The sequence below is a fragment of the Vigna unguiculata genome, chromosome 8, assembly GCF_037176805.1.
Source record: "Vigna unguiculata cultivar grain cowpea cultivar isolate G323 ecotype 2 chromosome 8, ASM3717680v1, whole genome shotgun sequence".
NCBI classification, from domain to species: Eukaryota; Viridiplantae; Streptophyta; class Magnoliopsida; order Fabales; family Fabaceae; genus Vigna; species Vigna unguiculata.
Window position 1 is genome coordinate 26,138,058 of NC_140799.1, and position 12,759 is coordinate 26,150,816.

Below are 12,759 nucleotides of genomic sequence, written 5' to 3' on the forward strand. Positions count from 1 at the left end.
GATTGCAAATTTATGCTTCACCAAAAAGTGAGTCGGGTTGAGTTGACCCTTTTTTAGCTCAACCCACATGGTGAGACAACCCATGTGAATCGGGTTGGCTCACTCTGACACCTCTAGAAACTAGAGGAGACATACTTGGATGGAGAATTTTGTGGTAAAAAAAATTATTAAAGAGGAAATTACTCATTTTCCTTTGTTTACATATTGTGATCCACAATATTTTAGTATACAATCAAGGAAGGAAAATGGAGAATAATAATGGATGATGAAATGAATTCCATTGAGAAGAATGACACTTAGGAGCTTTGTGATCTACCTGAAGGATATAAAAAAAAAACCATTGGTATAAAGTGGGGTTCAAAAACAAAAATGGCAATGCATACAAATATAAAGCATGCTTAGTAGCAAAAATGTGCAATCACAGTATGAGGTTGATTATACAAAAGTATTTTTTTTTTCTGTTGCAAGACATGTGTCAATCTATTTGATAGTTGCACTAGCAACACAAAATTCTTGGTCAATTTTCTAACTAGATGTCAAATCATCATTCCTACATAGATATTTAGAAGAATGGATGTTTATTGATCAACCCCTTGGATATGTTAACGTTGGACATAAAAATAAACTGTATGAATTAAAGAAAACTTTTTATAGGCTAAAACAAGTCCCAAAAGCTTAGTATATTTGCATAGACACTTATTTTCTAAATATTGGATTTATGAAATGTCGCTAAGAGCACACATTGTTTGTTAAACTAGGAGAGAAAGAAAAAAAATAATTCTTATAGTATGTTTCTTATATTCTCTAGAAATTGTACTGAAATCCAGAAGTCATGATGAATGAATTTGAAATGTTTGACAAGGGTTTGATGCATTATTTTTTTGACATGGAAGTGATTCAATTAGAATAAGGAATTTTTCTATCGAAAATAAAGTATGTAGGAGAAATTTTGCACAAGTTTCAAATGAAGAATTGCATTTGTGTATGTACTCTAGTTGAATGTGGCACAAAGCTACATAAAGATCATGATGAAAAGAAGGTTGATAAGACATATTTCAAGAAAATTGTTGGCAGCTTAATGTGTCTTACTACAATTAGGCTAGACATCATGTATTATGTGAGTTTAATTAACAAGTACATAAAAATCTTACTAAGTTTACATTTGTTAACTACTAGAAAAATTCTCCGCTATTTACAAGCAAGTTTGAGAAGAGAGGTAAAAAATATTATTTGATTGAATTTACAGATAAAGACTATGCATATGATTTAGGTGAAGAAAAAGCACATTTGGTTTAGTCTTTATGATTGGAACAAGTTTTATTTCATGGTCCTCTAAAAAGCAATTCGTTTTTACTCGTCTAGCATTAAAGTTGAATTTGTTGCAACTACAACTTGTGTTTGCCGAGCCTTATGATTGAGGAATATTCTTAAACAACTACAATTCCAAATGAAGGCTACTACACGTGATAATAACTCAACAATCAAATTACTAAAAAAATTCAGCCCTACATGGAAGAAGCATGCATATTAATGTAAAATTTTATTTCTTAAGGCATTTTGGAAAAAAAAAAAAAAGTATTGAAATAGTACATTGTAGGAGTGAAGATGAAGTCGCTATTGTAGGAGTGAAGATCAAGTTGTTGACATATTCACCGAAACTTTAAAAGACAATCATTTTTGAAGTTAAGAGAGTTGCTTGATGTTAAGGCTAAATATGTATCAATTTGAGGGGTTGTTAAAATTTTAATGTAATAAACCGAGTCAGGTGAATATTATAGTAAACAATAATACGTTATAATATATGTTACACTCTTATGTTTCTTAAATTTATTTTTTAATTTTTTTAGTTGATAGACTTATTGATTTCTTGAAATGTTTATTCTCAATTAAACATGGAAAAAAACAATTTTTTATCAAAAAATAAGTTATTAAATAATTAGGTGCATATTGAATAGTTTTCTAGAAAAATATTAACAAATCCTAAAAGATTGTAATTCTTAATATATATATATATATATATATATATATATATATATATGTATATTTACTCTACATTTTTAATAGAATAGAAAGAACGAGAAAATAATTGAGAATTATCAAGAGAACAATACCCTCCTAAACCGGAAGAGTGACAAATTCAGTGATGCACAGCAGCACAAAAAAGTACACGTGTAAATTCATTACACATATAACATTTAAGGAGCGGGCATTTTATTTTATGACCCACGACAAAACTGCCTTCTATTTCAAACTAAACAAAAGATAAGACGTCAAAAAAATGTTACGCTGTTCGTAACGACTGTGAAATCCATCTTTAAATAACATGTAACTGAGACTTTTTATTTATAAAAAAGCATTAACATAGTAGGGCTACTTACAGTTATTGCAAGGCCCTCCATTGACACCCTCGTTACCAGCCAAGATCATATACTTGTCTTTTCTGGTCAAGCTGGTGCACTCAAATCCTAAAGCATTCCCAATCTCACGTTGCACAGAATTGGCAACCTCGATTCTTGATTTCCCACCTTCCCGACATGTTTGTGACCGAGGTAACCGGTCTAGGATTTTTACAAAGTACGTAGGATTTGGGTTCAAGAAGTGAAAAAAGGGGTCCAAACATTTGTGCCCACTGGCTGTTGTTCCGTAGAACATGGTAACCTTCACATCGACAGCCACAGGAACAATGTCATCTGTGAGCTCTGCAAACAGAGGACTGAACCTTAACAAATAAGGTTCCCTGCAAGTTGTTCCCTCAGGACACACCACGAGGTTGCCCAGGCTCAGCAATTTATCCATTGTCTCTCTGTCTCGCTCTCTGTCTCTTGTTAGTCTTATAGTTCTGATGGGGGCAACAAGCTCGTTGAATCTACTCAAGCTGTATGTGACTGCGGAGAGAGGTTTGTCCAAGACATATGCAATGTAAAGTGGGTCAAGCAAGGTTCTGTGGTTGCACACATAGAGCACACCCTTTTGGTTTTCCTCATCGACCAAAGACAGAGGGTTGTTGTTGGGTCTTGATAAGGTTGTTCTTGTCCCTGAGAAGGCCAATATTGGAGCAGACACATTGAAGGGTAGCGCAATGCCAAAGGTGAATCTGAAGATGGAAAGGAATAGCCCAAAGGGTAGCCACATGAAGAAAGCCAAAGCTGATGCTGCGGTTGGTTTGAAAGCCAACCTTCCATCATGGAAGATCAGTGGCTTTGGATACCTCTCTTTTGGAAGGACATGCCAATTTCTCCTCTCCTGGGAGCTTAGAATTAGGCAAACCTTCTGCAGACACAGAACCGGTTAGAAAAATGGAGTCCCTCATAGTAATTTTAATCACAAGGTTAAGATTTTGAGATACTGACACACTGTGACTTCAGATACAATAACTTTGTTCACAATTTTTCAAGTTAATGAAAATTGTGCATAAAATAATCACAACACTGATTTTAAAACCTTTATATCTGGTATAAAAAAGCATGATACATATAAGAGTGCACATGTATGAATTTATGTATTTTGCTTGGAAATAGGCAAACCTTGAATTCAGGGAAAAGTTCTCGGTCAATATACCCAATATGGCTACCAGTGATGCGAATCATGTTTTCGTTGTCTTGTTTTGCCTCGTATAAACAAGTATTTTTTTCCTTAGTTTCCTCGAACAGTCCCAAAAAATACCCTTTGAAGGATTTAATGTCTCTTGCTAAAACACTTTCAACCCCTAAGTAGTCCTTCAAGAAACCTTCAACCATGACCCTGGGCAACTTACTCAATGCCACCTTTCTCTCACACCGCATAACAGCTTCAAAACCTTCCCACCCCACATCTTCTAAGAAGAACTTTGGCAGAACAGCTGATCCTATTCTGAACGTGTCCTTTCTGATTCCAAAAAGGCACAAGAAAACCATAATCTTTAAGCCATGTTGTTCTTCACCCAGCAGCCACACCAAAGGGTATGAGAGAAACAAAATGAGAGATCTTAGCAACCCACCGGCTTCAAAAGCAACCAGCATGAAGTAAGAGAAGAGTGAAGTTGATCGTAACAGGGTACTCTCAAATTCAAAAACCACTGTTTTATTAGACAGTTCTTGCGTTTTGTTGACAAGAGAAACTGTTTCTATCTTGCTGGGACTCATTGGGTATCAAAGGAAATGATTTTGGCTATGTTCTGGTTTTCAGCTTTCAAGACCAAAGAGTTTTATTTGCATGCTTCACTTGGCTAGATGGAGTGCGATGCCTAAGAATAAATAAGCATAGGTTGCGTGACTGACTGAGAGGTCATGTGTCAATTTCAATAATGGCTTCAAATTAGCAAAACTTTGTTGGTATCAACTTTGGGGTTACATTGATGTGGGTGAACAAAGGACGCTGATAAAAGCACTGACACTATTAATCATCCCCACGAGGCCACAACCGTACGAGTATTTAGTGTCACCATCACATGCCAACCGAACTAATTCAATTTTACTATTTAATGGCAAAATTACCTATCTAGACCTTTCGTCGACAAAAATGTAATCTACAACCGGTTTCGGATTGAATTGGGGTGAAAATGAAAAAAAAAATAAAAAAGTTGCCGGTAAGAGGAGAAAAATAAAATAGAGAAAAATTTAATATTTGATAAGTGATTTCACATTATAATAGCATATTCTAATTTCGTCATTCAATCAGATGGAATTGTTAAACATTTATTGGGCACTTATATATTTCCTATATTACATTGATTGAATTATTACATTTGTTGGATGAGAACTCAGTTAAAATCTTTTTTTATGTTTTTCACATTTTACATTCCAAAATTTTGTGAAACTTAGTTTGTTTGATTTCGGGTACACATTAAAAGAATAAATTTCACTTCATTTGGATGAAAATATAACATTGATGAAGATTCAAATGCTTCATCAAATGATGGTACAAGAAATCCAAACTTTTCTTTGCATGTACACCTATTACTACCTGAAAGTTCATCCTCTTCGTATAATCTGATCATGGTCACACTTTATCTTCTCAAAAGACTTTCTCCTTAAATGCAAACAAACAAATGGGAAATTATAACGTTGTCATTGAAGCAATCAAATCGATGCTACTTTGATTATAGGTTATATATTTTTTCATATATGGTTATGATTATAGTCATTGAGAGATTGTGGTTCTAGATGATTATATGACATTAGTCTTACACATATAAGACCTTAGACACCACTTTTACACCAAAATCTTAAGGCAATGTTGTTATGGGTCTTTATTCTTATATAGTGTTTAACTTTGTCTTTTCTATCCAATGTGGAACTTTAACTCACACTTGGACTATTCCCAACATCTTCCCTCAAGGGTGAGTCCCTTGTTTTTTTCTTTTTCATATGGTATATTTCCCTTCAGGTGTATAAGTGACCCCTTTGGTTGTGGTTATGCGGTCAGTCACTTGGACTATTCCCAACATAGTTATATGTAACAATTTCAGTATTGTTAAGAAAATAGCCAAAAGATTAATTTGGATAAAGATAACCCAAAGTTGTCTCCTAATGAATACGAAATTGATTCCTAACAAATTAGTCCTTATAAAATTTGTTCAAAAAGGTTAGTCAAATAAAATAAAGAATATAAAGAAAAAATAAAATAAATAATAAATGATAAGAAGAAATAAAATTTCAAAAAGATGAAAAGTTATAAAAACAATGATAAAAAAATAGATTGAATCCACTATTTTTTCAAAATAGATTCACCATCAGTTATCTAAAGATTCTTACTCAATTGATTATTGTCTTAGATTTTCAAATCAATAAAAGTATCAATTAATCTATTGTCGTTATTATTTTTAACCAAATTACAATCTCAACTAACTATAAGAACTTTTAGATCATCTACATTAAATTCAACCAAATAAAAAGTTGTAATAAATTAAAGTGAAGTCGTGATTAATTTTAGTTAAAATTATTACCTTTAATGAAAGGAAAGTCTCAATTATTGGTAAAAACTTATATAATAAAATGAAAGCTTCTAAATTAAATCAAAGTAAAGTCTTAATTGAATTTAAAAATCCTTCAACTAATATGATTGATAACGCTGTCGTTGACGCGATCAAATTAATACTACTTATCTATAACAACTTCAGTATTGTTAAGATAGTAGTCAACAGAATAGAAAGGGTAAAGTAACCCAAAGTCGTCTCCCAACGAACACGGAATTGATTTTTAACAAACTAGTTCTTCAAATTTGATAACGCTGTCGTTGACGCGATCAAATTAATACTACTAAACTATAGCAACTTCAGTATTGCTAAGATAGTAGTCAAAAAAATAAAAAGGGTAAAGTAACCCTAAGTCGTCTCCCAACGAACACGAAATTGATTTTTAACAAATTAGTTCTTATAAAACTATACAAATGAGTTAGTAAAATAAAATAAAATAAAATAAAAAATATAAGGGATTAAGATAAACAAAGATAGAAATAAAATTTAAAAGATAAAAAGAAATAAAAACAATAGTAAATAAAATAGATTAATTCCATTGCTTTTTCAAAATAGATTCATCATTGGTTATCTAAAGATTATTGCTCAATTAATTATTGTTATAGATTTACAAATTAATCAATGTAAAGTCTCAATTAATTTGTTGGGGTTCTCACTTTTAACCAAAGTACAGTCTCAATTAAAAGTGAGAACTTTAAGATTATCCACAGTAAATTCAACCAAAGTACAGTCTCAATCAAATTTACTATGCCTAATAATGTCTATTCTTTTATCTCCTCACCAAATAGAAAGCTTAATTAATCAAAGTAAAGTCTCAATTAATTGTAGTTAGAGTAAATACCTTTAACCAAAGTAAAGTCTCAATTATTGGTAAAAACTCATATAATCATATGAAAGTTTCTAAAATCAAAGTAAAGTTTCAATTCAGTTTAAAAATCCTTGGACTCATATGACCAACATGCATATAGATTTAAAATCATTTCTTCTTACATGATTTAAAGATAAAAGACATAGATGAATGAAAACCTCAACAATAATAAAAAGAACAAAGAAATTAATTGATCTAACCTCAGAATCCAATTAAGAAATTACAATGGAATCAACCCAAGAAGTTTAGAACTCCATGAATGCAAAATAAAGAGAGAAGAATAGAGAGAAGAAAAGAGAGAAAGAAATTAGGTCCCCCAAAGGGTTCCTCAATTACGACGTGTTGAGCTTGTCTTTCTGCTTCTCCCTTGGTCTCTTTATATAGGAATTGGACTAGGCTTTTCTGTTGCTAAAACCTCTCAAATATCTTTTAAAATAAAGATAAAGATAAATATTCAAAGATATTTGGAGAGATATAGACTATTTGACAAATATAATTGGTTAATAATTTATTATATAATTAAATAAATTAATTATTTAAAGATATATGATAAATTATCACCAAATAATATTTGTATTAATTTTCTAAATAGCCCATTTTCAATCCTATAGTCCAATTTTGCAGAGACATCCAAAAATATCAATATTTGCAGTCAAATCCCTCTCCTTTGACCAGTCTTTGACTTTTTGATCAGATTTGACCAGCTTTGCTGCTCCATTGACCAGTTGACCAGATTTGACCAATTTGACTAGTTTGACTGTACAATTAGAAGCTGACACGTGGCGTAGAGACTCTCTCTCCAGAATTAGGGTTTTTGCCTCCATGTTTCTCCCTCCCTTGGCAGCTGCGCGGATGTGCAAACTTGGGCACGGTGGTGGCTGAAAACATCACTGCAATCGGTGTGTTCTGCGTTCACGATCAAGCTGTTGCAATGGTTCGCGTCTCTTCTCCACTGTTGCAGATTCATGAAGGCTGCCATGGCTGCAAGTGCGTGAAGTTCGCTGCTTTTTTTTCTTCTCCAACAAGGTGATGTTCCGAACCTGGTGTTGTTTCATCTTTGCAGTGGTGGTTAAGGCTTCCGCTGCTGTTCTGGCTCATTCTTGTTCACGAGCTTGGTTCGTGTTCATCAATGGCTGCCGGTGCATTGTTGTTTCACAAAGTTGCAATGGTGAAGTTGTGTATAGCAGCTCTGGTTCGTGGTGATCGTCTCCTCCAGCGACGGTGAGGTGCAATGGCCGCCCATGGTGGTTCGGTGACGTGGCTCGTGCAGGTGCTCCCGGCGGCAGAAACATGGTGAAGATGGAGGCTAGGGTTTCTGGTTGTGTGGAGATGAAGATGATGATGTGGCAAAATGTTATTGGCTCAAATTCTTTAGTGGAGATTAAGCCCACGTGGCATGTGCAGGTTGGCCAATTTTAAGAGTTGACGATTGCCACATGGCAGCATCTGAGTGAATCTATTTTATGAGTGGAAAAAATGGTGCAAATAGACAAAGGCAGAGGTGCAGAAGTAGGTTTTGTGAGACCTATTTGGAAATAGGAGAGTGTTTAAGTAATGTATGGGGTGTAAAGTGATTTTTCCAGAACTTGCTGATTTTAGCCTTGTTCAAAGGTGTTTGTAACTTTAATCAATTTATTTTCCCACCTTGAATGAGTTTAATCTTAACTTCAGCTGCATCAACAGACGTTAAAATATCTAAAAATAATTTATGCAGCTAAAAATCACTTTTTAACACATGTTTATCACACAAGCTCAAATAGCCTAATTGTTAGAATTATCAATTAAATCGCTCTTTAAGCACATAAATTCAATTAAATACCCAGAATTAAACATTGAATGAGGGCAAAAATACGCACGCATCAATGATTAGCATACATGTAGATTTAAACACTTCGCTAATTAGCTAGAATTTAAATGATTACTTTTTATTTGATTCAGAAACAAAAGACATAGATAAACTAAGACCTCAACAATAATAAAAAGAATGAAGAAATCATTTTAATCTACCTCAAGATCCATAATAAAATTACAGTGGAACCAAATCTAAAAGCTTAGCACTCCATAGAATGTAGAAATAACAAAAAAAAAAGAGAGGGTGGAAAAAGAACGTGAAATTTGGCCCCACAAGGGTTCCTAAGCTCTAATAATTTTTATGCTTCTTATAGGTCTCTTTATATAGAACTTGATTGTGCTTTGGATCTGGCTTCTCTATTGTTGAAATATCTCAATTATCTATAAAATAAACATAAATATCATTTCTCTTTATAGTGTTTAAGAATATCTAAAAATATTTGAAGAAATATAGTCAGTTTTTTATAACTATTTGACAAATATAGTTGGTTGATAGTTTTTGAATAATTAAATAAATTAATTACTTAAAGATATTTGATAAATTATCACCAACTAATTTCTCAATATAGCCAATGCAATCATGTAGTCCAAATTTGTAGAGAAATTCAAAGATATCAATATTTACATTTTAGCCCCTTTTGTTTGACCAACTTTGACCAAACTTTGGTTGACCCCTTGCTTGTCCAATGAGGGACTGCCACATGGAATCTCCCTCATTTTCTCAAATCAACCATTTTCTTCCTCTTGCTCCATAGTTGTTGCATTTCGTAATGAAGATTTGGTGAAGCTATTCTGGTAAGGCTATAGTGGTGCAGTTTCTTTCGTCATTGGCACGGTGAGATGGAAATCTAGTGGTGGCTTCGTAGTAGCTGACGACATTGTTGTTACAGGTGGACGATGGTTGTTTAGTGAAACTTTAATGGTTGTGTGCGAATGTTTGTCGACCTATTGTTGTGTGGTTAGCTAGTGGCGCAATGGAGGTTGTCATTATGGCTTCGTGTTGTAGATATTTAGTTTTATTTTTTGCTATGTCTAGTAAGAGAGCAAGAAGATGATGATATGGCATATTTTGATGGGATAGATTTAGGAGTGGTGCATAAATGCCATGTGTATGCTTGTCGTTGGATAAGATATTAAAGTGATAGTGCCACATGACAACATATGATTACAGCTAATTTTTATGAGTGGTGAAAATAGATATATTAAAGGGTGGAGAAATAGGTTTTGTATGGCCCATTTGAAAAAAGGGAGTGTATAAGTAATACCCTGTGAAGAGATAACATGCCCCAGAAACTGTACCTCCTCCAACCATAATTCACATTTGGACAATTTTCCATAGAGCTGATGTTCTCTCAGCACTTCCAGTACAACTCTCAAGTGGCCTACATGCTCCTCCTTAGTCTGAGAGTAGATGAGGATGTCATCTATAAACACCACCACAAATTTATCCAAATAGGGGCGGAAGATTCGGTTCATATAGTCCATAAAGACAGCTGGAGCATTGGTCACTCCAAATGGCATAACAACATATTCATAATGCCCATATCTCGATCGGAAAGCTGTCTTCTGAACGTCCTCTGGCTTGACTAAGATCTGATGATATCTAGACCTTAAGTCGAATTTAGATAACACACCTGCCCCTCTCAGTTGGTCGAGCAAATCATCAATCCTTGGCAACGAATATTTGTTCTTTATCGTCAATTTATTCAATTACCGATAATCGACGCACAGCCGAGAACTCCCATCCTTCTTCTTCACCAGTAGCTCCGAAGCTCCCCATGGTGAGGCACTAGGTCTGATAAATTTCTTCTCTAGCAAGTCTTATATCTTTTTCTTCAACTTTGCTAGCTCTGTCAGTGCCATTCTGTACGGTACTGCCGACACTGGGCCCGCTCTAGGGATTAGATCAATTGAGAAATCTATATCCCTACTGGGTGGCAACTCGGGTATCTCATCTGGGAAAACATCGACATACTCATCCACCACTGGTATCTTACTGATCTGCTCTTTTGTACTCATCTTCTCCTGGGCCACTATCATAAAACAAGTGGACCCCCCCTCATCTCTTTCACTGCCTCTCCTGACGACACCAACTCTATCCCCTCAGTTTCTAGAATACAATTTTGCGACGTCCACAATCAAGCACCACATGGTTGATAGACAACCAGTCCATTCCCAGTATGACCTCTAGTCCCTCCAAGGGCAAGCAAACGAGGTTCACCTTGAAGCATATGCCCTCTACTTCCATCAAGCATCCAACACAGGCTAGGTTTGTTGAAACCTGTCCAGATGCTGGTGTCGAGACTATCAACTCGCATCCCAGGTCACGAGTAGACAATCCCAATTTCTCCACACAATCATGGGATATGAAGGAGTGCGAAGCTCCTAAATCAAACAACATTAGCACACTGTTACCAAAAAGGAAACAATAATCCAGAATCAGGTTACCTGACCAGGTGGCCTCAGTACTAGTCATGGCGAAGACCCGACCTGCTACTCTCGGCCTATCAGATGAAGGTGGCTGAGATCGCGATCCTGGAGTGGTCTTCTTATTAGGACATTTGTTGGCAAAATGCCTTGGCTGGTCACATGCATAGCACTTGCGAGTGCATATACTGCTGCCTCCGCTGCCAGCTGGTCTAGTGCAATCCCTCCTCAAATGCTCTCCTCTACAGTTATAACATCTCAACTTCTGTGAGGAGGATGTAGGTCGGCTGTAGGGATTTTTCTGCTGTCTGTCCTCTCCATCACTCTTCTACGGTCGACTGACCCTACTGGGCCACATCTCTAGTTGTTCCACGCTTTTGGCCTGCTCGACCAAAATGGGAAATTCCCTGACTATCAACGACACAATAAAGCGCCTCAGTTCATGTTTGAGGCCGCCTTCAAACTTCCTGCAGTGCCATTCTTCAGTCACTGTCTGGGAGTAGAACCTCGAGGGATACCCAAACCTCTCTACATAGGCCTGCACGGATAAGTTGCCTTGCTGCAGGGTGAGGAACTCGACTTCGCGCTCATGTTTAGCGCTATCAGGGAAGTATTTCTCCAGGAATCTCGTCCTAAAGCTGGTCCATGTCACCTCCTCATCTCGGTTCTGCATCTGCTGTTGCATCCCCATCCACCAATATTCAGCCTCGGTCACCAACAAGAAGGTGGCGAAGGTGAGCTTTTGTGCCTCAGTGCACTCTATTACCCTGAATATCTTCTCGCATTCTCGGAGCCATGCATCTGCCTCATCTAGGGTGGCTTTCCCAGTAAACTTTGCTGGTTTATGACGCATGAAGTCTTCCATCGTCACAGGTCTTACCAGTGGAACCATCGCTTGAGGTTGTGCTGCCACTAGTTACATTGCGTCCACCATCCTATGAATTGCATTAGCTATCTCGTCAGTCCTTGCGGTATTCCTACGCCTCCGGTTTGCCATTCCCTGTGCACGCCACATAGTTCAGCTGTTAACATTAAACAGCTAAAATTAAAACAAACACTATCAATTTCTATCAATTAACCACACATCATACAACAATAACGGTCAGCTCACTCCCCAATTTTCCCAAAAAAAAAAACGTTTGCTCTGATACCAAATGTAACATCCCTAAGGAATATTACTAATTTAAATAAATAAAGAAAGGAAATAAGATTAAAAGTCATGATATTATTATTCCCAAACGCGGGAAATTTTTCAAATATTTAAACACGCGCCAAAATTATAAGATAGTAATAATAATGACATTACAATTTCCAAAAAAAATCCATAATCATAAATAAAACGTCATAAATACAAGGTGAAACTCCTAGCTCTAATCCCCAAGCTAGCCGTCACTCCGTCGCTTGAGCGTCCTCAGCATCACCTGTATCCACATCTGCTCCCGTGTAACGAATCACACGATCATCGCCATACACAAGCAAAAAGGGTGAGCTGAGAAAATAAAACAACATATATGCACATATATATATATATATATATATATATATATATATATATATATATATATATATATATATATATATATTAACATCAGATAAATAATACACCCATTTAATTCCACTTACTTAGTTCTTGGTCAAGACGTTAAACCCAAGGCTTTAT

General features: G+C 35.5%; 2 protein-coding genes across 2 annotated transcripts; both read right to left on the reverse strand.

Moving 5' to 3' along the window:
- Nucleotides 1-2,088: 2,088 nt before the first annotated feature.
- On the reverse strand, nt 2,089-4,311 carry LOC114195483 (putative glycerol-3-phosphate acyltransferase 2). Its single transcript, XM_028085971.2, has 2 exons — nt 3,525-4,311; nt 2,089-3,270 (listed from the first exon to the last, which is right to left on the reverse strand). The coding sequence occupies exons 1-2, from the start codon at nt 4,119-4,121 to the stop codon at nt 2,371-2,373; spliced, it is 1,497 nt and encodes a 498-aa protein (XP_027941772.1). The 5' UTR covers nt 4,122-4,311; the 3' UTR covers nt 2,089-2,370.
- Nucleotides 4,312-10,493: 6,182 nt separating this feature from the next.
- Nucleotides 10,494-11,991, reverse strand: LOC114195001 (uncharacterized). Its single transcript, XM_028085400.1, has 4 exons — nt 11,456-11,991; nt 11,121-11,341; nt 10,838-11,057; nt 10,494-10,752 (listed from the first exon to the last, which is right to left on the reverse strand). The coding sequence occupies exons 1-4, from the start codon at nt 11,989-11,991 to the stop codon at nt 10,494-10,496; spliced, it is 1,236 nt and encodes a 411-aa protein (XP_027941201.1).
- Nucleotides 11,992-12,759: the final 768 nt, after the last annotated feature.

Excerpts from the sequence above, each read along its gene's own strand:
- LOC114195483 (XM_028085971.2), bottom strand. The coding sequence starts at position 4,121 with ATGAGTCCCAGCAAGATAGAAACAGTTTCTCTTGTCAACAAAACGCAA. Across the intron at positions 3,271-3,524 it reads AACTTTTCCCTGAATTCAAG|AAGGTTTGCCTAATTCTAAG; the intron begins GTTTGCCTATTT and ends CTGTGTCTGCAG.
- LOC114195001 (XM_028085400.1), bottom strand. The coding sequence starts at position 11,991 with ATGGTTCCACTGGTAAGACCTGTGACGATGGAAGACTTCATGCGTCAT. Across the intron at positions 11,342-11,455 it reads AGCGTGGAACAACTAGAGAT|AGGAGAGCATTTGAGGAGGG; the intron begins GTGGCCCAGTAG and ends TTATAACTGTAG. Across the intron at positions 11,058-11,120 it reads TACTGAGGCCACCTGGTCAG|GAGCTTCGCACTCCTTCATA; the intron begins GTAACCTGATTC and ends TGTTTGATTTAG.